This window comes from Antechinus flavipes, chromosome 1 (genome assembly GCF_016432865.1).
Source record: "Antechinus flavipes isolate AdamAnt ecotype Samford, QLD, Australia chromosome 1, AdamAnt_v2, whole genome shotgun sequence".
Classification (NCBI taxonomy): Eukaryota; Metazoa; Chordata; class Mammalia; order Dasyuromorphia; family Dasyuridae; genus Antechinus; species Antechinus flavipes.
In genome coordinates this window covers 673974690-673999855 of record NC_067398.1, presented here as the reverse complement: position 1 = coordinate 673999855, position 25166 = coordinate 673974690, and the positions used below count along the sequence as shown (strand labels likewise).

The 25166-nt window shown below is 39.2% G+C and overlaps 1 protein-coding gene across 2 annotated transcripts; it reads right to left on the bottom strand.

Moving 5' to 3' along the window:
* Positions 1-426: 426 nt before the first annotated feature.
* MBD3 (methyl-CpG binding domain protein 3) lies at positions 427-25166 on the bottom strand. 2 transcript variants are annotated; one of them, XM_051972280.1, is made up of 7 exons: positions 25070-25166; positions 20120-20279; positions 11801-11938; positions 9462-9552; positions 7697-7874; positions 5218-5415; positions 427-4219 (listed from the first exon to the last, which is right to left on the bottom strand). In XM_051972280.1, the coding sequence occupies exons 1-6, from the start codon at positions 25081-25083 to the stop codon at positions 5223-5225; spliced, it is 774 nt and encodes a 257-aa protein (XP_051828240.1). In that variant the 5' UTR covers positions 25084-25166; the 3' UTR covers positions 427-4219; positions 5218-5222. The 2 variants fall into 2 exon arrangements, with proteins under 2 accessions (XP_051828240.1, XP_051828239.1); XM_051972279.1 differs by having other exon boundaries at positions 24974-25098.

The following is a 25166-nucleotide window of genomic DNA, read 5'->3' as shown; positions in this document are numbered from 1 at the left end:
TCTCTCTTATAAGGGTATGGGGTAGATTAGATGAGAATGGGTGGACAAGGGAAGCTGAACTGGATGATTTCTAAGAGCCTTTTGCACTCTGAATCTTGGGATTCTGTGACTAAACTATCTCCTCCATGAGTATTCTATTTTTCCAAATACATGTAAAATAGTTTAACATTCTTTTCTGTAAGATTTTTGTGTCCCAAACTTTTTTTCCCTCCCCAAGCCATAAAGCAATCTGATTTAGATTTAATATATACAGTTGTAAGGTCTCTTCTTTGATCGACAGACTGACCTTTTTTGACATCATAAAATCTAACTCATGATATTTTGATTTTAAATGACCACTTGAACAAGAGCCTAAGTATAAATCTTGCCATAAATGAAACTTGGAGCCTGAACACTCCAAAGAATCTCATCTTTGTGAATACTGAACAAGTTCCAACAATTCCCATAAGGGTAATTTATTCAAATGTTTATAGATACAAAAACACACATTAAGGGAAAAAAATGCTTACAATCATCCTCTTTTTAAGTGTATCAGCACCAAACTCTCCAAATTCCAAACAAGGGGATGAAAAGTTCCCACCTGACTCCATATCCACACAGGGACCTTGTGATCAATCAATCACCCTGGGACTGCTCACAGGTAGCTTCCAGCTTTCATTTCCATATCCTCTCACTAACCCCTAGCTGCCCCAGCCACACCGACTTTAAGGCCTGTAACACTGTTGTCAATTGAATCAGTAATAACCAGAAGGTATGAGGTGGAACAAAAATGGCAATTTCAAAGTTTCTCTCAGCAAAAACTTAAAAGACTTGCCCACTCTTAAAATGCCCCCCAAAGAGCTGGAAAGGTCAGGAGACAGGTCACAAGAAGAGCTGAGAGGCAATTCCCATGTAAGAATACAAAGCCTCCAACACTGGATTTGGCATACTGAAAGCCCCGGTCAGCTCTTTCTTTCCTCAAGTAGTAAGCCTGTAACAAGCTAGGGACTTCTAGGCCAAAAGGATTAACATCCATCAACAGCACAATAACCTTCCCCATACACAGTTCATGAGTCTGACACATGTGAAAGTTATAGCTCTAATGAGATTTACAAGGCAAACTGGCCCAATGATCATCCCGCCCCCCTCACCCTCCAGGATCAGGTAGTTTGGAATTTGTGCTTTATGATAAAAATGACAAAACTATCCCTTATTCCTCACTATTTCCCATGAAGATGCTTTAAGTCAACTCTTCTTCTCTACATTGATCAAGTTTGGAGAGGATAGGTGGAGAAAATGAGGAATTATTCTCGTCTTTCCAGTGAATCCACTGAATACAATTTCTGTAGAATGGGAAAGGGCATTAGAAATCCCTCGGGCAGCACTGACTTGTGTATGCTCCCTAGAAGTACTTTTCATGTGTCAAGGGTTTGTGGGGAGGGAATTCCTTTTTCAAATACACAAGTTTTGCCAATAAACTCATTAAAATGCCGAATACCTCATCACTGAGCCACAAGTTATGCTATTCCCTCTACAGTTTAAAAATGAATTCATTGCTGGATCTGACCAGTGATGGCAATCATTCATAAACAAGTAGTGGAGGAAGAGGACAGGGCTCACTGGGAAAGACAGTGACCATCAATATCATGATGAGAATTAACCTTTTCCCAGTGTCCACTTTTTTGCAAATCAGCATAAATAGGAGCAAAACCAGGAATCCTGGGCATTTCACAAAATTACACTATGCTGACATAGATTTGCTTCAGGTTTTTTCCCCCTCTGTACTAGCAAAAAATAAAAAATAAAAAAGGTTGTAATTAGAGATAAGAGAAGGAAGAGTACCAAGAAAAGGCTATACGAGGACAGATTCAAATCTGGGTTCATATTACCCTTTAAATTTCATGATAAATTACCTAATTTTTGACAACTCCCTCAGTCCAGCTCAGACTACGATCTACTGTACCAAGAATGCAGAGCTCAATAACGAGTTTGTAGGCATCTACACACTCGGCAAAAATCCTGAAAATGCCACTCCAGGAGATCCAGAGCAAGTTCCACACTTGTCCATGGTTAAATTGGAAGAAGCTAGGCCAGGAAAAGGCTTGCTGCTCTTGTCCTTTCAGTGCCTTGTTAGACTTCACCCTCTGTGGATTGGGGAAGAACTCCAGAAATTGGCCCATTGGGGACTGTCCTCCAAAGTGCATTTAACCATGTGAATTTGTGTCAGAAACTGAGGAGGGCACATGAGGGCAGTGAAGCAGTTTGCAGAAAAATATTCACGTTGCCAAGACAAAAGAAAGCTGGTTTCAATTAAGACTTTCAAAAGGAAGGAAGAACTTGCATTTTGTGGCAGGCGTCATCTTGCTACAAGAAGATTGATGCTTCTCTCTCACTCTACCCATGGAAGAATGTCTTCAGCCCCAATCATGGTAGTGGCCACTGTAGATGTCAAGCAATGTCAAGTCCTCCTTCCCAAGAAACTCAAGAGGCACAGAACTGAGAGGCTCTGGGGCAGAGGGTTGAAACAAATGACCTCTTTTTGGCAATTCAAAATTACTGTTTTAAGATACCCAAGTTATTATCTCATTGGAAATGCCTGAGGCTTTCTGGAGAGCTAAACAGGGAAAATGTCTTTCAAAGAAAATCTTAAATTGTTAGATGAAAACACATTACATGACCCTTTGGGTATATGATACACTAACCCGTCATGCCTGAGGCAGATTTCTGCCTCAGTCCTGACTCACTAGCCACGTGACACTGGGCAAGCCCCTTATTTACCAATCATCTGTTTTGTCACTTGTTAATAAGGCTAAGTTCTCCAGCTCTGTAATTCTAATACTCATTTAAACTGCCCACAAGAGCTCGGCAGAGCCTACATGGAAGAAGTGTGTGCCAGAAAATATCTGGGTTGTCATTCCCCCTACCCCTAAGCAATTTGAGCTGAAAGAGGGAAGAGGGAGAATCTGTGCCTATGATCAATCACTTCTGTGTCTGAATCTCAAACAAGCTGCATAGAGAGAGATGGGGAAAAGAGTTCCAGATTCCCATATCATATTGAGGATTCAGAACTCCATTAAGGCAGTTTGACTACATTTCATTTCTCTTCAACAAAGGCCAAAGTTCACTTCAATGCACAGCAAATAGAAAAGGTTAAAATGTTCAAAAAAGGATTCAATTCAGTTGATATTATCAATTTATTAAAGAAAGGTGAACTTTTTTTAAAATGAGGGTGAGACTATCACAGCTAGCTTCATGTACTGTGTAGTCGTGCAAATAAAGTAAAAGTGACACCTTCCACATCTGCTCTCCTGCAGGGATGGAAGTCCTGGCGCCAGAATCAAGTCTTTCTCTTCTTACCAATGGATCTTCTGTTTGGCTTGGAAGCACTTCCCCAACCTCACTTGAGCAACCACACTGAAAATTTCATAGACACCACTTCTCACTTCTCTCTTCTGCTAGCCCATCTATGGGATGATGTTGAGGGCCCTGGGAACAGACTATTCTGAGAGTACCTCTGTTGGCAGCTTAGTTCCATGATGCAGAAGGAAGGAAGGACAATACAGAATAAGAAGTTTGAAGAAACTGAGCATGACAGGTGAATGTGGTTCCCGCAGATCTTCCCAGTTTATACTAGCTTCAATTCTGAATATTGCAGAAAGGAATTCTGGCATTGGATTCGGGAAAAGCAGGCTGGAAGAGCATCACACCCTCATTTTACTCCTTCCCCAAGATCAATTTGGGCATGAAATTCAATGACCTGAATTCATGTATGGAACAACAATCCAAAACATAAAAATGGTCTCTTAGGAGTTGGTATTATCAAGTAGGTTACTGGAGAGAGGCCAACCAATGAAGAACCACCTCTCTTATTTTCCTTAAAAAAGACCCAGAAGGAGAGAGAAAATGCTGAACCTAGGTCAAAAAGTGAAAGGTACCAAAGACCTGGGAAAATTTACCATACTGAACTAGCACCCCCTAAATAAGAGGGGGGAGATTGTGTATCTGGTATAAACCCGTTTAGCTCCTCCCCACCTTTGAAGAGGAGAAGAAAAAGAGGGGGAAGTGTCTTTCAAAAGAGTAAAGATTTCTTCGCTGATGCCCAACTCTTTCCTCTAGTGGTCAAGGGAGCTTGTTCCTAAGTATGGTAGATGCCATTTAGTCCTTGGCCGTGCCTGGCTTTGGGAATGCTTGTGCTGGCCCTGCTGCTGCTGCTCTACACATAAATCTTGGCTGAATCTTCCTGGAAAAGAAAAACACATCAGAAAACATCTTCATTAAATCTAGCTTTAGTTTCAGGTTGTCTGCCTCCTCCCTATCACTCTGATTAAACTGTGTGCTCAAAGAATCCTGCTGAGCTCAGTCCACTCATCCCTTCCCTGGAAAGTTCTGCCTCATTCAAGGGGGCAACATCTGGGAAGAATAGCGTTCAGTTTTAGTCTCATGCCAAGTGAAGGCAACCAGGATGGGGAAGGGACTCAGAATCACACTGTAGAGAGTGGACAAAACATTTGGGAATGCTGAGCATGAAAAAGAAGAGTTAGGGGACATGTACATCCTGACTATCTTCAAATGTGTGAAAGTTGTTATGGGGAAAAGGAAGAAGAGTAATTTCATTTGGTACTATAGAAGGCAGTGCTGGGAAAAATAATAAGGAAGAGAGACAAATTTTAATTTAACACAAGCACTTTTTAACAGTTAGGAACTGTCCAGTATAATGGCAATAAAGGACCCATTCCTGGAAATCTCTAAATTAGATAATCATTTATTGTGGCAAATAAAGAGATCTCCCCCCTGCTGATCAGAGGGGATATGAGGATTTGCCCTCTAGAGCCCTTTCCAACCCTGAAATTTTGATCTTCTAATTGGAAAATACTCCACTAGGTTATATCACCTGATAATTGGGGAACAAGCACCTATGTAGAGAAACTGACCTTTCCAACAAATTATTCTGATTAGGGATTCTTACCAAATAAAGGATTCTGTCTGAGATTCAGTTGCTTCAATTGTAAAATGGAGGTAATGTCTCACAGGGTTGTTGTGGGTAATGTACTGGGTGAAGATGATCATATATAGTTCATGTATCACATAAGCCCTCAAAAACATAGATCATTCATTTCTTGGACTCAAAGACTAAATCTCTGATAAAACAAATCAAACATTTGATGCCTCTGCCTCCCCCTCCCAATATTCTTCCACACTTATAAAAGGACATGTGGCCACCAGAGGTATTGATCTCACCTGGACTATACAGTCTCCATCTCGTGGTCTTGGTCCTGCTCCTCTTCTTCCTCCTCGTCTTCTTCTTCCTCTTCTGCAGTTCCTTTCTCCCCAGGAGCATCCCCATCCCGGGCAATCTCTTCCACATGAGCAAGCATATCGGCCATCAGCGCCTCTTCCAGCCTCTTTCTCACCTGCTGTACAAGTTCTTCCTGTTTCCTGACTCAGAACAAAGAATATAGTCAGTTATCTCTGGTGGTCGATGGGCTACTGCCAAACGGCACAAACAGTGTTATTATCAAGCAGGTCACGGAGAGAGACCAAGCAGTGAAGAAGAATCTCTCTTACTTTAAAAAAGAGAAAATGCTCAACCCGAATCAAAAAGTTAAAGGTACCAAAGGCCTGGGAAAATTTACCATACCAAACTAGTGTCCCCTAAATAAGGGAAGACTGTGTATCTGGTGTAAACTCACTTAGCTCCTAGTTTTCTTAACACTCAATTATTTTCTTAAGTCATACTTCAGAAATGATGTTTTAAGATCAATTAATTTTATATATACTTAATGACTTTTACTTGAAAGGTGTTTTTTATCATTAGAAGGAACTTGAGGTTTTGTCACTGAATATGGGATCCAGCATGCAGCATTGCTTCTATCTGTTATCATACAACCCTGTCAAGGAAAGGGACTAAGTACTACTATTGTCCCCATTCTAATAGTGAGGAAGGGAAAGCTCAGAGGAAGCTTCCTCTGGTCATAGCTAGTACACTAGCTAACACACACCTTAGCCAAGGCTTCCTCCCTCACTTTTAAGAGGTGACCTTATTGCCTTGAGAATCTTGTACATATTTAATTTTCGTGCTGTTTTTTAGAGTGCTATTGTTAAAAGGGCATCACATATTTAGGAGGGCTATTGACAAGCTAACGCTAGAAAAAATCCAGGGTAGAGAGTGACCATGAGGGTAACAAAACTAGACTCATGTCCCAGGAAGACTGTTTACCCTATAAAATACTTAGCCAGGGATAGAGTGTGCAGAAGTGTTTGAGGAATAATGAAATCCCATTGACTCGGGGTTTAAGTGGAGGCTAGGCAGATGCTTATCAAAGAGATTATAAAAGGAAATTTTAGAATGGATTTCTGAGGTAATTTCATATTTCCTATTCATTTATAGTATTTATTCCATATATATATATATACACACACACATATATATAGATAGACAGACACAACTTTATATTTTTTACTAACATTATTTCCATTTCATTACAGCAAAAATGCTACTCTGAAAATACTAAGTCAGGAAAAATGATCTCATGTAATATTAGAAAAACGAGCTTTAGAGCTGGAAGAGATCATTTAGTCCAATCCCTACTTTTATGAAGAGGAGGAGGCCCAGAAAGGTTGAATGAGTTGCCTAACTTATTGCATAAATAAGTTATTATCAAAGCTTGGATCCAGATCATTCAACTTTGAATCCAAGACTCTCATAATGAGAACTAACAGTTAATCTCTTAATTAGCCCTTAGGAATACACTCCTCACCCACCCAAATAGCATCACCTTTTTGGATCCTTGTATTAAGGGGCAGGCAGGGTGGTCTTTGGTTCTGAAGGTGTAGCACCTTCCTCAAGTTCATACAATAACATACAGTTGAGAAGAGCAGATACAAGTCTTTTGAGCCCAGTATTCTAACTTCCTTTCCACATTAAAAGTTGTTCTGTAAGCAAGCCAGCATACCCTATCCAGCCATTACAGGACCATCTGTCCAAGTAGTCAATTAGATTTTACCAAACTAGGGACTTGTCTAATTCCAGATTTGTCTTGAACCCACACAAGGAACTAAGGATCCCTCTTTCCTATCCTTGCCCAAACTGAACTAAAATGGTACCTCTTCCAAAAACATAGTCATTGGACTATCAATGTCCTAAGCTAGAAATCCTAGTATCATCTTGATGGAAACACTGATTTGTAGAAGAAGGAGTTCTAAAGCCAAAGTCCCAAGATGCAATTTTTATTTGAATGGGGAAAATATAATGTTTACCTAAAACATGGAAATGTGGTCTAGACTTCATGCAGTTTACTGTTCTATTAAACAAGTAAGCAACACCAAGGCAAAACAGATTGTACCATCGCAGGTCGTACATGAACGGACAAATCTTGAGGCCTTGGGGCCCAGGTAAAACAATGACTCATCCATTAGGCTACTCAAAGGAATCTATATTGCAATCACACAAGAAGGCCCACACAAATGAGCCCTGCTTAATCTTTCCACTTTGTGCTGCAATTTATGGGGGGACAGGTGAATGGGACAAGCCAAATTCACTTGCACTCTTCAAGTCTCAGTTTCCCACCTGTGAAATTAAGAGCTTGAATCTTGCTTCCAAGATTCAAAGTCCCAAATGACCAAATTTACATTCACTGAAAGTGAGCAGTAATTTGTGTTACATGTCCACACAGAGCTTTTGACTGCCCAAAGTCATTTCGAATACATTTCTCTTTACCTGATATCTTCATCAGTAACCATGAATGCTTTGCAGAGTGGTTGGGAGGTATTAAGCCACACTCCAGGGTTCTTCTCGACAGCTGCTGAGAGCTGTCCAGTGATGGGCATTGTGCTAGTGTGCAGAGCACTGGCAATGGCAGAGAGAAGGGTTTCATCAGTGCAACCGGGGCCAACCCCTGCAGGACAGATTACCAGATGGAGATGGTGGAGGAAAAAAAGACTGATGAATCAATGTGCTCGATAAATGTCATCACATAGTATTTTTTTTTTTTTTAACACAAAATCTAAGTTCCTTCAACCCCTTTTTAGCACCACCAGATGGTCAAACTCCATGTTACTGCTGGGGTTTTTTAAAGGCAATACAAGTAAACATTCTATTTCAGTCATAGAGCTACTATAACTTGCCAGATATTTTAATTGGTTCTATAAGAACAGAATCAGAAAAACAGCTTTACCTGGGGGAGGGGAAAATCAAGGCAGTAGTTGAATACAAGTAAGTATGTTGATGGTAAGGAGAATGAATGACTGTTTATAAGATTGAAGCACAGCTGAGATCACTGCTGCTAAGAGTCTAACCTGTAGTCTTGGGCTAGCTGTGTGAGTGATGTTTTTACAGAAGACTGGTTATAACATATTAAAGATGTTACTGAGAAATAAAGTTGGTGAGGCAATGTCCTATGAGGGAGGAGTGGTCTGCCTATCCACTTCAATGTTACCAGATCAAATAAAGGAAAAAGTTTTGTACAACACTTCAACCACGGTGAGAAAAGGAACTGCCTGTCTCCATAGCAATGGAGCGACGGCTTACATTGAACGTAGGAAACAGAATTAAATTCTAGGCGTTTTAAGCCTCCCACATTCCACATGTTCTAAGGAGTCACCAAATTCCACACCAAGGAGTTCTTTATACATAGAAACCTTTCCAATATTCTCTCTAAAAGCAAGGATCTTCTCTTTGAACCACCACTTTTCTAAGGAGAGATAGTTAAATTTGCTAAATTTAAAGTCAGCCCAGCGACTTCAACATCCTTGCTATATCTCCACCAGTCAGCATACAAAGCTCAATTCAGAATCAATAATCAACCTCCAGGTATAAACAAAGACTAACAGAGGGGCACCATGGAAAGAATACTGAACAAAGAGGTTAGGAAATCTATGTTCTAATCTTGTTTCTGCCACTACTAAGCCTGTACTGCCTTACCTGGAAGATGCTCTTTTGAAGATTCCTTTGGTTCTATTTATTTTTTCTATTTTTAAAATTTTCCCCAATTACACATAAAATATTTTTTTACAATTGTTTTTAGAACTTAGTTCCAGATTCTCTCCCTTACTTCTTCCCCACCTTTAAATTGAGAAGGTAGATGTGAATCTATGCAAAACACTGCCATAAAAGTCATGTTGTAAAAGAAAAGACTTTCCCCCTCTCACCCTGAAAAAGAAAAATCCTCAAGAAAGAATGTGTCAATCTGTATTCAGACACCATGAGTTCTTTCTTGGGGGATGGATAGCATTTTGCTTCATAAGCCCTTCACAGTAGCCATGGATCATTGTATTATTGAGCAGAGCATGCCACCATATTGGCATTGCATTTTAAATAACTCCCCCTTTCCCCTCTTTTGTGTTCTATGGAGTTTCCATAGTAAAACTTTTCTCTAGCACTTAATAGTCAATCCAGGAGAAATGTAATTTAAAGGTTCACAAAACAGAGAAAAGACAGTTCTTAAAATTTAGAAGTCCAATATGAAGTCAAAAATAGTAATTACCTTGTAAACCTTTAGGAAGGTCCATTGTTTTCACAAGCTCTTCTGCAATGTCAAAGGCATTCAGTCCACTTAGTTTCTTCTCCCAAAAAAGCTATTGAAAAAAAAAAATTTGTTAATTTACATAAGTCAAAAAAAAAAAGGGGGGGGGGAACACTCAGGAGAGACCCTGATGATACAAAAAACCAAACAGAATTCAGGCAACTATCCTGGATGATTAAGAGGACAGGCTTTAAGAGGACAGGTTTCACAAGAGTGTTGGGCCAGGGGAGAAGAAGAGGTAACATTACCATTAGGCAGCTTATTTGAAGTAGCTGCACATCAAGAAGGTGTTCCTTGGGCACCTAGGCAGGAATATGGCTCAAACTTTTTGAGGCAAACACAAAACCAGAAGGTATCAGTTAATTATAAAACATCCTAACTGCTGTCCTCTTCACACTGACCTCTTCCTATATCTGCCTACAGCTCTTGCGTATCCCTTATTTTTCTCTGTAAAATTATGCTTCACGGAAGCTTACTAAAGCAATATGTAGCTGGTACACATTTAATGTCTTTTTCTATACCTAGAATATTAAATATAATAGCTTCACCATTCAACTGTATTATATTTTCTATGAAAGGATAGAATTTCATATGTATTCTAAATTTCATATAATCTACTTGTCTATAGAAATCTTATTTAGTATTCTCTTTCCTGTTTTGCATTTTATTACCCCGAAATTAACTAATTATATTTACAACATTTTCATCAGGCATATCATGATTTATTGTACTTGGCTTTACTGTGCTTTGAGATGATGTTTGTGGCAATCCTGTGTCAAACAAATCCATAGGTAATATTTTTCCAAAAGCATGTACTCATATGGTGTCTGTGTCATATTTTAGTCATTCTCAAAATACTACAAACTTTTTTTTTTTTTTTCAGTTTTCTGGGATCAGTGATTTTTGATGCTACTGTTGTAATTGTTTTGGGGGGGACCCTAAACCTCACCCATGTGATACAGTGAACTGATAAATGTGTGTGTTCTGACTGCTTCACTGACCTGCCATTCCACCACTCCCCCTTCTTCCTCTCCTTGGGCCTCTCAATTCTCTGAGACACAATAATATGAAAATCAGGCCAATTCATGGCCCTACAATGGCCTCTAAAGCATTCGAGTAAAAGTCAATGTGTGCTGTATTATTTTTAAGACACTGTCACAGCAGCCCAGACCATTCTGCTTGGCCAGCAGCCAGTAGAGGTGAGAACTGCCACTAGAAAAAAAGATTACAGTTTGTTGAAGGCTCAGATGAGGGTTAGCATTTTTTAAGCAGTATTTTTAAATTAAGGAATGTACATTGGTTTTTTTCTGGCCATAAAACTACTGCAGACTATTTAACAGACTACAATAAACTTTAAAGTCAAGTAAACCCAAATTTTTTATGCACTAGGAAACCAAAAATTTTATGATTCACTTCGTTGCAATATTCACTTTACAGCAGTTGTCTGGAAGAGACCCTGCAATATTTCTGAGGTTCACTGGTATCATGTGGTCAAATGGAAAGAACATTAGATTGAGAATCAAAAGACTTGGATCTAAGATCACTTTTATCCCCAATTATTGTTCTGTAACCTTAAGTCACTTCCCTTTAGTTTCCTCATCTAAAAAGAAGGGATCGGATCAGGTGGTCACTTAAGATCCAGGCTTAGCAGGAAAAATAACTCACAACCAGTTTTGATCCTTAAGACATTAAAAATAACAGAAAAGCAGTCATGAAGCAGGCTTATGGGGGAGTTGTGCATTATGGTACTTAAGGAAGATCCAAGCTGTGAATCGACCTGATTTCGTGTTTCCTGGGTTGACAACACTGTCACACTGATGTGCTAATAAGCCTACTAAGGTCACAAAGAGAACCCCTACAATGGTCTAGGAATCCAAGTCCCAGGGCAAGGCAATGTGGTCACATTCAGAGTGAGCTAGGTTGGCAAAAATGATGAAGCAGCTTCCTTAGATATAGTACAAAAGATATAGCAGGAAATATATTAGGATTTATGAATTGAAAGCTTCAGCAATCTAACAGTTAGCAGTAAGAGATTTAGTGCAATAGGAAATCATCTTCATGACTGTAACATGGGGACAATATGATGAATACAGGCAGAGAAACTAAGGTCCCAGAAGCCAAGGTTTCTTGATAAGTGAATGGCAGAGCCATGATTGGCACAAAGGTTTATCTCCTTTCCAATCCATAGTCTCTGACTCTCTCCAGCTATGAATGTAAACTTCTAAAGGAAGAGTACACCATGTGGAGCTGAGCCTTATTCAGGGTAGGACAAATGGAATGAACAAGTCTGTGAGTCTTACCTGTCGAGGCTGGTCCACGGCCTTCTGAGGATCACTTTTTACTTTATTACTGGGATGATTGGTAATCTTGGTAACAGGCTGTTTGAAGATAGATGCTGTCTGCCGGACAGGGAGTGCTGTATTTAAATCTGGTTTTCCCTGAAACAACAAGTGAGTTAGATTATAATCCTAAAAACTCACATTTATGTAATTCTTTACTTACAAAGTGATCTCCTTACAGAAAAGAGGCAATCATTACAGAATGACACTGCTGTCCCTCAACTGAATTCCATTTAATCTTAAATAGGCTAATTATAGGATGCCAAGGCTGGGATTTTTTAGAGATCCCCTAACCCAGAGGCAGATAACAGGCAGTCCTTAGGCTTCATGCTGTAGCCCCTAACAGCCACTGGTTCACTCCAACCATTTTAAAATGTAATTGGAAAATATCTGATAATGTAAATAAAAGTAAAAAAGGACATTGATAACGTTTATGTGATTTTCAAAGTCACTGTGTGTCCCTAGATATCTGGTCACCCTGTTTTCCATCTTTTAATTTCCTCGATGGGGAAGGAGAGACACAATAAAGAGAACTGAGTGATCTAAGCATATAGAGCAAGGACCAAGGTGCCTTAGGATACCTGGGAAAAGTAAGCACACACTCCCACCCAGATTGTGCAAGTACAGATGCTCTTCCTGATTACTTCTAAAATTTGTATAGGATGGTGAGAAAATTCAAAAAGAAACTGGGGGCAGAGAGGAATGGAATACAATATGACTTAGAAAACCACACATTAACATTAATTTATGTTCTACTGTATTTTTACTTATTTTGTTAAATATTTCCCAATTACCCTTTTATGGTTCCCTTGAATAAAGACGTATTGCAGGAGTCCTAGCATTTGATACTTCTAATATTCAGAATCTCAAGAGCTGGAAGGAATCTCAAAAGTACCTGCTCCAATCAATTATTTGCACAGGAAATATCCGCATCATTCATCCCTGATAAGGCTGATCTCTGCTTGAGGATTTCTTCTGAAGGGGAGCTCACTGTCTCCCTATGGTAAACCACTTTGTTCTGGGACACTTTAGGGAGTTTATCTTCACACTGAGCAGAAATCTGCTTTTCTACAACAAGAGATTGCCCTTATTTGATCATGAGGACTCTCAAAATCTTCTTCTACCTGGAAGCCCTTAATATTCTTGAAGATGGCATCCTCACACCCATATCTTCTTTTCAATAATTAAACATTTCCACCAGTTCCTAGAAGATAAACTCCTTGAAGGCAAGAAGATTTCATTGTCTTTGTATCCTCACAGATTAAAAACCAACCCTCCTATGCTTGATTTTCTCTATCTCCTAAACATATTTCATTTCAGTGATATTAAGTGGCCTGAAGAGATGATCATTTCCAAAAATTGACTTTGGATCCAAGAGAATCTGAGTTCACCAAGGTTATCAATGTAATCTTGGACAAAAGCCATCTCTCTGGGCCTTACATTTCCTTATATGAAGAGATTGCTCTAAATTAAGAGATCCTATGTTTCACAGAATGTTGGAGATAGAAGGGGTTTCATGAATCAATTTGTCTGAAATCATCACTTAAGGGAATAAATTCAAGCTCAGAGAGTTGCCACAACATTCATAGCAAAGTTAGGATTAGAACTATGGTCTCCTGATTGTTAACTCAATAATTTTTCTTTAAGATAGCATCCTCCTGTCCTACTGAAAGATGTGCAGTTCAAATTTTACCACTGCCTAATTTGTTTTAGGTACAAAAATATCTTCCTAAGTAAAGAATAGGTTACTCTGGGGTATGGACATCTAATATATTTTGTATGACTTACAGGTCACCTACACCAATGTGGATAATTGCCAAAGTAAAATATTTCACCATAAGGCCATCAACCTATGAAAAGCCCAACTAAATCATTTGACTGATCTTCTGACACTGTTCATTACCAGACCTAGGAATGAACTGAACAATTCCAAAATGGATCCTTCTGCTCTAGCATCCATTGAGTAAAATGGTTTTTACTCCTACAATTAATCCAATGAAAGAATTTGGGGGGGGAGGGGAAGACTTAAGGAACTGGCAAGAGAATGAAGATCACTTTAGGATGGAGAAGTGATGAAAGGTTGTGTAAAAATGAGAAGATCTGGGTTAAGACTTCATCAGCAAAAAGGAGAAAGAAACAATCCATTTCAGGTTAAGTTGGATGGTATAAGTAAGCAAATTCCCAGAGCTAAGTAAGTGCCAAGTGTATTCAAGATATAGCCAATAAATCTGTCTCACTAGAAACTAGAATGAGAACTTACACAGGAGAGGAATGCTAGAAAGACAGGGACCAGATTGAGGTAGCCTTCAATGCTGCAAGAAATTATATCTAGGTCAATAAAAGAACTGGTCAGAGAAAAGAGTCATTGCTGTTTAAAAGGAAGGATAAATACCACCAAAATACCTATCTTCTATTGCTCTTTCTAAATAAGTGACACTATACTATTAGTATGATAGAAATGAAAGACCAAAAAACTCTAAGTGGTGATCTTAATGAAGAGAAAATATGAACTTGGTAATATACTGAGCCAGCTATATGAACAAACACTGGATGAGGAATTATAACAGATGTTACACTTTCTTGGCTCAATTTTCTCACCTGTAAAAAAAACCAATACTTTTTCTATATCTAACTCCTCAAAGGGTTGTGCTGCTATGAGGCCCAATCATGACAATAGATTGAAAACATTTTTTGTAAATCACAAAACACCAAAATAGTAACAGATTATGTATAGTATTATATAAATGCCTACTATTGCTGATAGTGAAAGGAAGAAAAGGTTACAAAAGAGCTCCCCCAAGCCTCTAATTCCCCATCTGTATTTGTCTTACGATCTCTCAGAGTAATCTTTAAAGAGGGGAAAAAATTTCAAATACACCATGTTTGGGAACATCAAAAATAATCTGTAGTAGATAGACATATTAAATTGGCAGCAAAGGCACCTGACACTCTAGTCCTGACATATAGATATTAGAAAGTGGGAGACACTCCAAAAGCATCCACAAAATAGGAAGAAAGACTGCCTCCAGGAAGCATAGAAGGTTAAGAAGGTTAGTACCATGCTGAGGCAGCACCTGTTCATCCCCAAACTATCCAGGAGATGGTGTCAGCTGCCTGGTAGACTTTCATCCTGCTGATAGGCAGAGCAGATAAAGGAAAAATACAATTATTTACCCAAGTGAAAAGAAAAAAAAAAGATTCAAATACTTAAAATTCAAACTGTTTTGTAAGTAACTCATTAGAGTAAATGGTGACCATTCTTTTCTTCCCCACTCTCCAACATACAGGCATTTGCCATCTGTGAACTGAAGGGGATGGACAAGATGATCCCTAAGGTCTCTTTGCACCCCCACAGACTCGGGAAGAACCCCGTGACCTCTGATTTGGGCTTCTGCCCCTCTGATCTCTGCCCTCTGATCTGCGGCACCCACTGCAAGGGTGAAACTTTTCTATTGTAGCTCAGCCACTGTCATTGGTATCTGATTCTGTGGCCCCACCTAGGATGTTCTTGGCAGAGTGCTGGAACCGTCTGCCCTTCTCTTCTCCAGTTCATTCCTCAGAGGAGGAAACTGAGGCAAGGTGACCTGCCAGACTCACCTAGGCTGTCTTGAGACCCACTCTATGCACTTTGGCGCCACCTTGTGGCTACGCAGGAATGCATCTTAGGGACCAATGAGTTCAACTCTTCCTTTACAGATGAAAAAAGCCTAAGTTCCCAGATAAGGTCCTCCTTCCTAAGCTAGGAAGCTCCCAGGATGAGGACCAAAGTTTACAAGCTCCAAATCAAGGGTTTCTCCTGCTACACTATCTCCCAAGCTACAGTAATTGTATCAATATTACCAGTATTCTTAAAACATTAAACAGGAAAATTATGTATTTATAAAATATACTCATGTGGTTGTATCCCATGAGTCACATAATTCCCATTTTACCGATGAGAAAGCCCAGACTTATAGAGATGAAGGGACTTGCCCACGATCATACAACTACTAAGTGTAAGAGGCAAAATCTTAGGAGATCTTTTGGCCTCCAATGTCAGTACTGTAACCACTACTGGCATCATGCTAGCTATTTCATCAACTCTTGCCTGATAAGAAAAAACCATGATAGACTCTCTTTTTGTGTTCATCACATGAATTACAATCTCCACTCTAACTAGATGTACTGCACAATTCAGCATTGCTCTATCTGCAATAACTACAAAGTCATTATAACTAATGCTATGATGAATGGATTTTATCTCACCTAAATTGTAAGATCCTTGTGGAAGAAAAAAAAATCACTTTTCTTATGTATCCAAATGTTTAACCTATAGATTTATTTCCTAGTAGTTTTGCTTTACAACTCAAAAAATGATGTCTCCTGTAAAACTGTCAAGCTCTAAAATCTCATGACAAATTACATGGGGATCATAAGGCAGACTGGTACAATGAACCCTGGTATCAGGAAAGACGTCACTTATTAGCTGCAGGGTGAAGGGCAAGCCACTCTACCCCCTCTCTACCTGTTGTTTCCTCATTTGAGAAAAAAAATTGTGGATGAAACGTATATGGTACTTAGCCCATAATCTGTTACCTGGAAGCACGGGGATAATGTATGTAAAGTTTTGCAAATCTTAAAATGCTTTAAAAGGTCAGACACCATTATATTTAATTCATAAGAGATTCGATGACCATGGCTCCTGTCTACTGCTTACTTGTATACTCCTGTCTGTCTCCCCATTCTGAAAACCCCTCCTCCTTTGACCCCACTATTCTTGCTAGATATCCTCCTCCTTCACTCAACTCCTTGAGAAAGTCAAGTACAATGGGTATCTCCCTTTCCTTTCACTCTCTTCTAAACCCTTTGCAGTCTGGCTTCCAAGCTCATCAACTTAGCTGAGAAAATGCTCTCAGAATGATATTTTAATTATTAAATCTAATGATCTTTTCTCAGTCTTTCTATTTTCTTTCACATTGGTGATCCCTTACTCCTGGACACTCTCCTCTATCTCTAGATTTCAGGGTACTGTTCAAGGAGAAGTAATTTTCTTCCCCTAAATTACCTTTCTCTTTATTCTCTTTTTATAACTCACCCTTGTCAGACAGTTTCTATTATAAACCATCTTCTAACTTAACTTCCAAAGTCATTTCCCTAAAACTCAGTTCTGTTCATGCCATAGCCCCTACTCTATAATCTCCAACTAGGGGAAGTTGGTGACAGGTGTGAATGGACTATATAGCATAGAGTACTCATGGTACTTGTGTACAAAAGTGGAATAAACTTAATCATAAAGGACATATAAATCTGAAAAAGGCAGCTTAGTCACAGAGCAAGAATGCTAGATAGCTAAGGGACAGCCACTTTCCATCATGAAGCAGTCAAAGAATCAAAAGACTTCCAACCTGTGGAGGAGAATCTCCAGGAAAGATGTAGACAACAAAGCCCAGGGCAGGAAGGCATGGTTCTTGTATCTTGTACATAGAGGGTGTTGAGAGCACAGACTCAGAATGAAAATATCACAGATCCACTGAAGTTATCTTCGGCAGGTGAATGGGAGGATATGCCATGGGTTCTTGAAAGCCATACATATTTCAGGGAGTGCTAACTCTAGCTTTAATAAAATGTAAAGCTCTGGAGTATAGGTCTGGTGATGGATTGTATTGTACACTTATCATTCAAAGCTCAATCTAGCCAAGTTTAAAGAGACTAATCACTGGAATGTGGGGACACTGGGTGATGAGATTTTTTGGTCAGAAAAGCTTATGCACTTTGTTTTGGTGAGAGAACCCATACCCATGGAATCATGATTCCTTCAAGTATTAAATTCCGACCAAAATAGCAAGATTTGCCTTAGAATTATCTCAGACAAGAATGAAATTTAGGAAGATAAAGGTCCTATTTCTAGGCAACTGATCTCTGAATGGAAGATAGTTATTTGTCTCATATCCTAAGAAAGCAAACGATTGGATCTTCTACTATATTAGGAGAATGATCACTTTGAGTTTGGGATTATAGGTTAGTATCCTGATGTAACAACTAAAGAAGAGAAGTGGCAGTCTGAGAAAGAATCAGAAGACTGGAGAGATGGATACAAGTATGGTTGTTAAACACCTGACTACTTTCTCAGTCATGTGACTGACATCTGGGATTAAATGAGCAAGAGCTATTGTCAAAATGAACTATTTGGATAATATTACATGAAACAGTCTTTACTCAGCACTATGATGTTTTAGGGGCACTCTCTTTCCAAAAACTGCTAGGAAATCTAGGAAAATACTGTTTCACCCTATCTTAGAACTAAGGGAACTAAAAGTCCCCAAAAGTGACTTATCTTCTTAAGATCTCATAGTTGGTAAATGCTACAATTAGGATCCATAATCCAGTTTTCCCAAACACATCTTCATTACTTTCCCTTTTATTCAAACTCATGAGTCTTTTTGCTGAGACCTTTTACAAATGCAAATGAGCTTTAAAAATTTTATTTGCTATTATCCGTTACTATTCTATAAACTATCATATAATTAAAAAAAAAACACAGATGTCTTAGGGGAAGGCATTTATCAAACAGTAAAAAGAATAGACATTTTAAAGCACTGAATCTTCACAATCAAGTATTAGGAAAAAGTGGATGATAAAGATCCACAGGCATTTAAAAAGATTTCCCTGACCATCTGCCCAGGAAAAATAAAATGGTTGAAGAATTGTTGTTGGAATGATTGAAGAATGTCAGATAAGGAAGAGACATTATGACATGTGGTTATATAGGCAAAACACTGAGTTATTTCATGCAAGTGGCACAGAATGACCAAAAGTTAAGAGAAAAAACTGAATTGAAGATATGGGCTCAAATACTTTCTCTGCCACTTACTGTGTGAATTCTAGACAAGTCACTTAACAGTTCTGGCCTGGGACTCAGCTTCCTCTTTTTTAGAACGAGGGAGTTAGATTAGATTACCTCTATGGTCCCTTCCAAGCTCTAAATTTAGGTTCCTAAAGATTAGGAATCTATGGGTAGGCCTCCACATTTGGAAAAGTGGTCTGGCAGTTATGAAATTAGAGTTAACAGATGTGCACACCAAGAAATACACCAGTACCCACGAAATTTTCAGAGCAGTAGGGGAAGGTGTTCAATGTATTAAGTGGATCATCTATGGCAGTCTTACAAAAATATATATGGGACAAAAATGAAACAAGATAACAAGGCATGGAAGGAAGCAAGGAGTAAGGCACCTTTCCCCACTGTGTGTAAAATTCTCTGTTTTGTTCTTTTGGCATCTGTTAAAAACAATGATGATGATAGTAACAACAATGGCTAATATTTATATAATGCTTTAAGTTTGCAAAGCACTTCAAAATTACTTCATTTTAGATCAATAACTTTGAAAAGTATTATCCCCATTTTACAGAAGAAACTGAGACAGACAGAAGGTAAATGACTTACAAGCTAGGTGCCTGAGGCCCAAATTCTAGTAATTCAAAATAGTCCAGTATCCTTTTCACTATGAGTTAAAGTCTGCTATTTCAATTCTGTGAGTTTCAGTGTCTTTAGTTTATAAAATATAATGGTATCAGTCTCATTTATCCCCAGCAGCTGTTGGGAGGATAAATGAGGTAAAAAATGCAAATGTATATTGTGTAAACCATAAAGTACCAAATGTGAGGTTATAAACTAAAAAAGACCTAAATTAAGTGCAATCACTTGGTTCTTTTGGCATTAGGATAGTTTGGTTTCACATAGTATTAGACAGACCTGAGGGACAGGTCCCGGGATTATCTGTTTTACAGAAGAGAACACCCTGAGGCTTCAAATAATGACTTGCCCACTATCACATGACTGTGTTTGCCAATACTGCTTCAAAGGCTCTATAACACTTATGCTCACAGATATTCATCCCAAATGACAATATTTTCAGACAACTTTCCAGAATCTCATAGAAGAATATGGACTTGATGTCATTTAGTCCATACCTGAACAAAAATCTTTTCACTATCTAGAAAAAGGGTCATTCGAATTCTTCAAATAGCAAGCTCCCCACTTTTTGAGGCTAACCTATTGCATTCATAGAGGACTATAACTATTAGAAATATGTCTCTATCAAACAAAAACCTACAGTTTCCACCCCACTGCTCCTAGCATCAGGATTTAAAGAGGCTCAAAGAGAGCAAGATCTTGAAACTCTTACGTTAAAAAACTGCCACAAAACAAATCTACAAAGATTATTGAGAAGACAATTCCAGAGATTGGGGACTATGGCTCCCCACAAGGGGACAAGAATTTGTGATGGAAGGGGTCCTTACTTTGGCTTGGTTAGAACAGTCATAGCGCATCCTCTGTCGATTCTTGTTCATCTTACTCATGAGCATTTTCCCTGTTCGAAAGTCAAAAGTGCTCAGGTCCATGGAGCTCCCCAGGTAACGGGCTAGCTGAGGTTTGCTTCGGAACTTCTTCCCACTCGGGCTAAAAAGGAAAAGGGAAATTCCTATTTTGTAGTGTAGTTTTTGATCATCTTTCTCCATCCTAAGTGCTATAATAACATCAAATCCATCATTGTTACTGTGAAGCACCATTATAGATGAGGAATGAACCACAAGACAAAATAACTTCTCTCATAAAACAGAGAGAATCTCATCTTCACAATATATTTTAATGATGCCAAGGTAAAGGTAGAATATGTTCTTTCCCAGTCATGCCAATCTGAGAATGAAGATCAGTGTGATCTTTTGTCTTGAAATCCAATGCAACAAATTTTCTAGATGAGAGACTAACTTTCCCCATCTATAACAAGGGATATATCTCTAAGCATCAGAGAATCCTAGAGTTGGAAGTACCTTAAAAGGTCATTTGGCATCAGGAACCATACACAAGTTTCATATTAAATCTAAGCCTTGGACAAGAAACTGCAGGAGCCAGGTTCAAATCCTAGCTCTGCTGCTGTGATGTTGGGCAAAGCTTCCAACTCTAAATCTTATGGTTTTTAGAGCAAAAAATATGGGCAACCCAGAATTCAACAATCAGCCCCCTCCCTTAGTTTAAGGAATGACAAAGCAGGAATACAATATTAGACAAAATGTAACAGCAATACTTTAAAAACCTTTGATCTGACATGAAAGCTGACAGACAGAGCTACCTTGTCATCTCACAAGCTAGTTTATTTCTACTTAGGAGACAGAAACGTTTGCAAACACAATGTAACCCTAGTTTCAACAACTTGGTTAAACAAGAGGCTCTTTAGTTACTACACAAAATAATTTATGTCTCAATAGATTATATCATTTATGCAATAGAAATACTCATGTAAAGGAGCTTCAATAAGAGATATAACTGATAATCTATAATTTAGCACATCTTAAAGAGTTGCCTTAGGTCTAGGAAAGGTCAATAATTTGTTTAAGATTACACTATTAGTGTTAAGGATAGTATATGAATCCACGCCAGTCATCCCAACTCCATATCTAATAGTCTAACCACTACTGTTCTTTCCATATAATGTGACCAGCATTGTGGTCAACTCAAATTATGAACAGAAATATGAAGAAGGCAAGTAAAAGGAGGCAAGTAACTCCTTTTTAAAAAAAGTTCTTGAATAGTTTATGTGTTCCTACTTTGCCTTCAAGCCCACCAGAGATTTCCTTTATAATTATGTTCTAACTTCAGTGGTACTAAAATTAGTCCACTGTCCCCTAGTACATGAAAGTTGGGCAACAGCAGGGGGCCATTTCCTTCATTCACTGACTAGGAAACTAGAAGGGAGCTGGTTCAATGATCAGTTAAACAAACCTTTTCCTTTATATAGGGAAACTCGGCCCCCAACGGAGGGAAATGCCATGCCCTCAGTTACCACACAACAAAGAGAATGGCAGAGCAGAGACTGGCACTCAGGCTTTTAAATCCCCATTTAAGAATCCTACTTCTATAGCATGTTGTCTGCTTTAAAACAGGTTACATTTAAGGTGAATTAATCACTATTTTAAAAAAATTCTCTTTATTTATCATTTCCAATCCACTTTAGCATAACAACATTCCTGCCAGCAATTTAGTCTCCAATTCATTAGGGGTCAATTTAGAACAAGCAACTTATAGAGTTATCAAACGTTTCTAAGAAATACATGGAACATTTTATACCATGATGCAAAGAAAACCCAACATTCATGAAAATTAGCTTTAAAAAATTAATTTTATTTTCCACTGACTTTTTGGGGTTTTAATTTCTAATTATTGTTAGATCTTGTGTACAAATATTCTTATGCAGAAATCGACCCAAAAAAAGGATACAAGGGAAAACAACTTAATGCTAATTGCAAACTACTTGACCAAAAAGACTTCTCTGTTCTGCATCCTTCTATTGATGACCTAACACGGACATTCAAGGATCAAGTGGAAATAATGTAAAATTTTCTTATGAGAAAAGGGGAATAGGTGGTAGGTAGCTCTCTCTCATAAAAAGGGGAAAAGATTCCATGCTTAGAAATACAGAAAAGCTAAGGAAGCACTAAATAAATACAGAAAAGCTAAGGAAGCACTAAATACAAAGGAAAATTGGCTGCAAAAAACCAAACAACACCCCCCTTCAAAAAAAAAAAGCTGTCCATAAACTGGTATTAAGAAAAATACTTCATTAGTAATTGTTATTCAACAATTAATCACTAAAAAAGCGAGAGAGAGAGAGAGAGAGAGAGAGAGAGAGAGAGAGAGAGAGAGAGAGAGATGATTTTGAATGAGGGTTCTAGTTCTGCTACTGACCACTAGCCAGGGACACTTTTCTTCAGTTTCTCTAATTGAAAAGAATACCTTAATTTAACAAGGTTAGCCTACATGTTAGGTCATCCACCTCCAATCCTCCTTACAAAAGAAGTCAAGAACTGATTAGACAAACTAATTTTTCTTACTTTCCTAGGCGCTTAATCTAAAGCTAGATGTATTTTAGAGAATGCCTAATACTGATTCTTAAATTTTAACAAATGCTGACATCCTTACTAAGTATGGGTTCTAACAAAACACAAAAAACAAAGAAAAAAATCCACCTCATTACTTTCCCTTAATTTCCCCCACCAGAAAAGTCAACCCAACATCTCTAAAATAAGTCTTCAAAGAGTAGAAAATGTTCCTTATCTGTAAAAGAGAAATCTCTCTACCTTAGTGTTTTGTGGTAAGGAAACTGCTCTGCAAACCTGAAAACACCTAAACATCAGCTAACATGGTTAGTTAATAGGCTGCTGCTTGATAGCAGTTCACAGAAACTGACCAGAAGCTTATGCCCACAACAATCACTTTCCTATTTAGTTAGCTTCTAGTGAGCATTCCTTTAAAAACAATAAGCAAATATTGAGAACAGAAGGAAGAGAAAACACACATTTGGTATGTGATTGTCTTCAACTTTGAAAAGACTTTTAAGTTATATCCATATAAGACCAACAACCCCCTCCCAATTGATATGAAACCAGATTACTAAATCATCTAAATCATTTTTATTAAGCTCAAAATTTCAGTATAACCAAAAGAGTGCACTATAGGATTTAACTTGAATTCATTTTACTTATGATCACCAAATTACAAAGATTGACTTACCTATCCATCAAAAGTCCTTCCATTCTCTACACTAGGCGCTCCACTGAACAAAGGCAACAAAGTGCTTTGTAAATCTTAAAGCACTATATACTTTTACTATAATTATTGTCATGGAAAGAATTTCAAACTTAGAAGACCAGAGTTCAAGTCACCTTTGCTAGTCCTATGACAGTGAATAAATCACAACCCTAGTCTCAGTTTCCTCATCTCTAAAATAGGGGCAATAGTTTGAGCAACCTACTTTCATAAAGTACTTGTGAGGAAAAAAAATGCTTTATAAAATTTAAATGTTACATTACATACTTGGTATGATTGGAGGGAAAAGAGGGAATAAATGCTGTCCTCAAGGGCAAACTATTTTTTAAGAGTGAGAAAATTTGGGGAAAGATTGAAACAAATGGGATTGGAGGCCATTCAGTGCAGCCAGCCAATGCCAGGTGCAAGGTCTAAATGTGCAACTAGCTCTTTGTTCTAGTCTTGTTATGGCAGTAAAGAAGGACCGCCTACCCCCTCTGGTTTCTACCCTCTAAAAGTCTAGGCCAAATAGACTGCCTTTGAACTTGGGGGGTGGAGGGGAGGGAAGAAAAGGGAAGGTCCTCCAAAGAAAAGAAAACAAATCCCCAGGTGCTATATGCTCCAACACATAATTGATCAGACCAGAAAAGACTTCCCGGCCGATTTAAGCTTTCCAAGTAACAAATTGTACCATACATTTCCTCAATAAAGCACATCTGCATTCTTTAAAATGGGCCAGTCCAGTCTCCCACCCCTCCTCAATACACAAAAGGCTGGGGGGTTGGATTAGGAGGCACTGTGTGTTTGTTTCACTGCACGGCTATGTCTAATAAAGGGACCCTTCACAATCCGATAAAGCAGTCAAGTTTCCTGCACTGCATATGCTGCATTAAACAAAGCGGACTGCAGCTCGAGAAGCCTATTAAAGTTTGTATTCCAATAGCTGCATTTAGGGAAAGGGAACCCCATGTGGCTCCAACGGCGCCTACACCGATCTATCATTTGTGAATTTAGACATTGCAATAAAGACTGTATTTCTCTACCCCCCTCCCCCCACCCCCAGCTGCTGTACCCAGAAGGCTTCCTATTTCTCCTGCATGCAGTCATGCTAGGTAGCTTAGAGGGAAAATTAGGGGAGTGGGAATGCAGAAGAGAAGATGAAGATGACTATTATGTTTTCGTAAAGGGTTTCTCCTAACATGCAGGTCTAGCAGCACATGCAAGTTTCTTGCCAGACTGGATCCCGGCAGCCCTAAGGGACGGGGCGGGGGTGGTTTGCAGACAGCCGGGGGCCCGGCCAGTCCCAGGGGTTGGCTGTCGCCCTACATTAAAGGACAGTAGTGCAGGCAGGCGACTCCCGGTGCCCTGGCTCTGGCCTGGGCAGCAGCTGCAGGCTAAGGAAGGGGGTGGGGGGAGTTGCTGCAGCCCGATGCAAGTTTCCTCGCTCCAAGGGGCCAGTGCAGGGTGGGGGGAAGGGAGCCGAGCCGAGCCGAGCCGGGCCGGGCCGGGCCCCCGCCCCGCGGGCTTCGTGGGCTCTTTCCCCCCGTCCCCGGTTCCAATGGTCCATTCACCTATAGTAATAGACATCACTCTTGCCGGCTGATAGACCCGACTTTCTGGTCACTTCTTCCCTTTTCCAGCCCTGAGGGAGAGCTGAGCACTCCCACCTCTTCCGCTCCATCGCTGCGCGGGCACAGGGGCTCCCCCGCCGCCGCGGTCGCTCCTCCTCGCTCGGGCTTCCCCGGGCCGAGCTGGCCCCGCCGC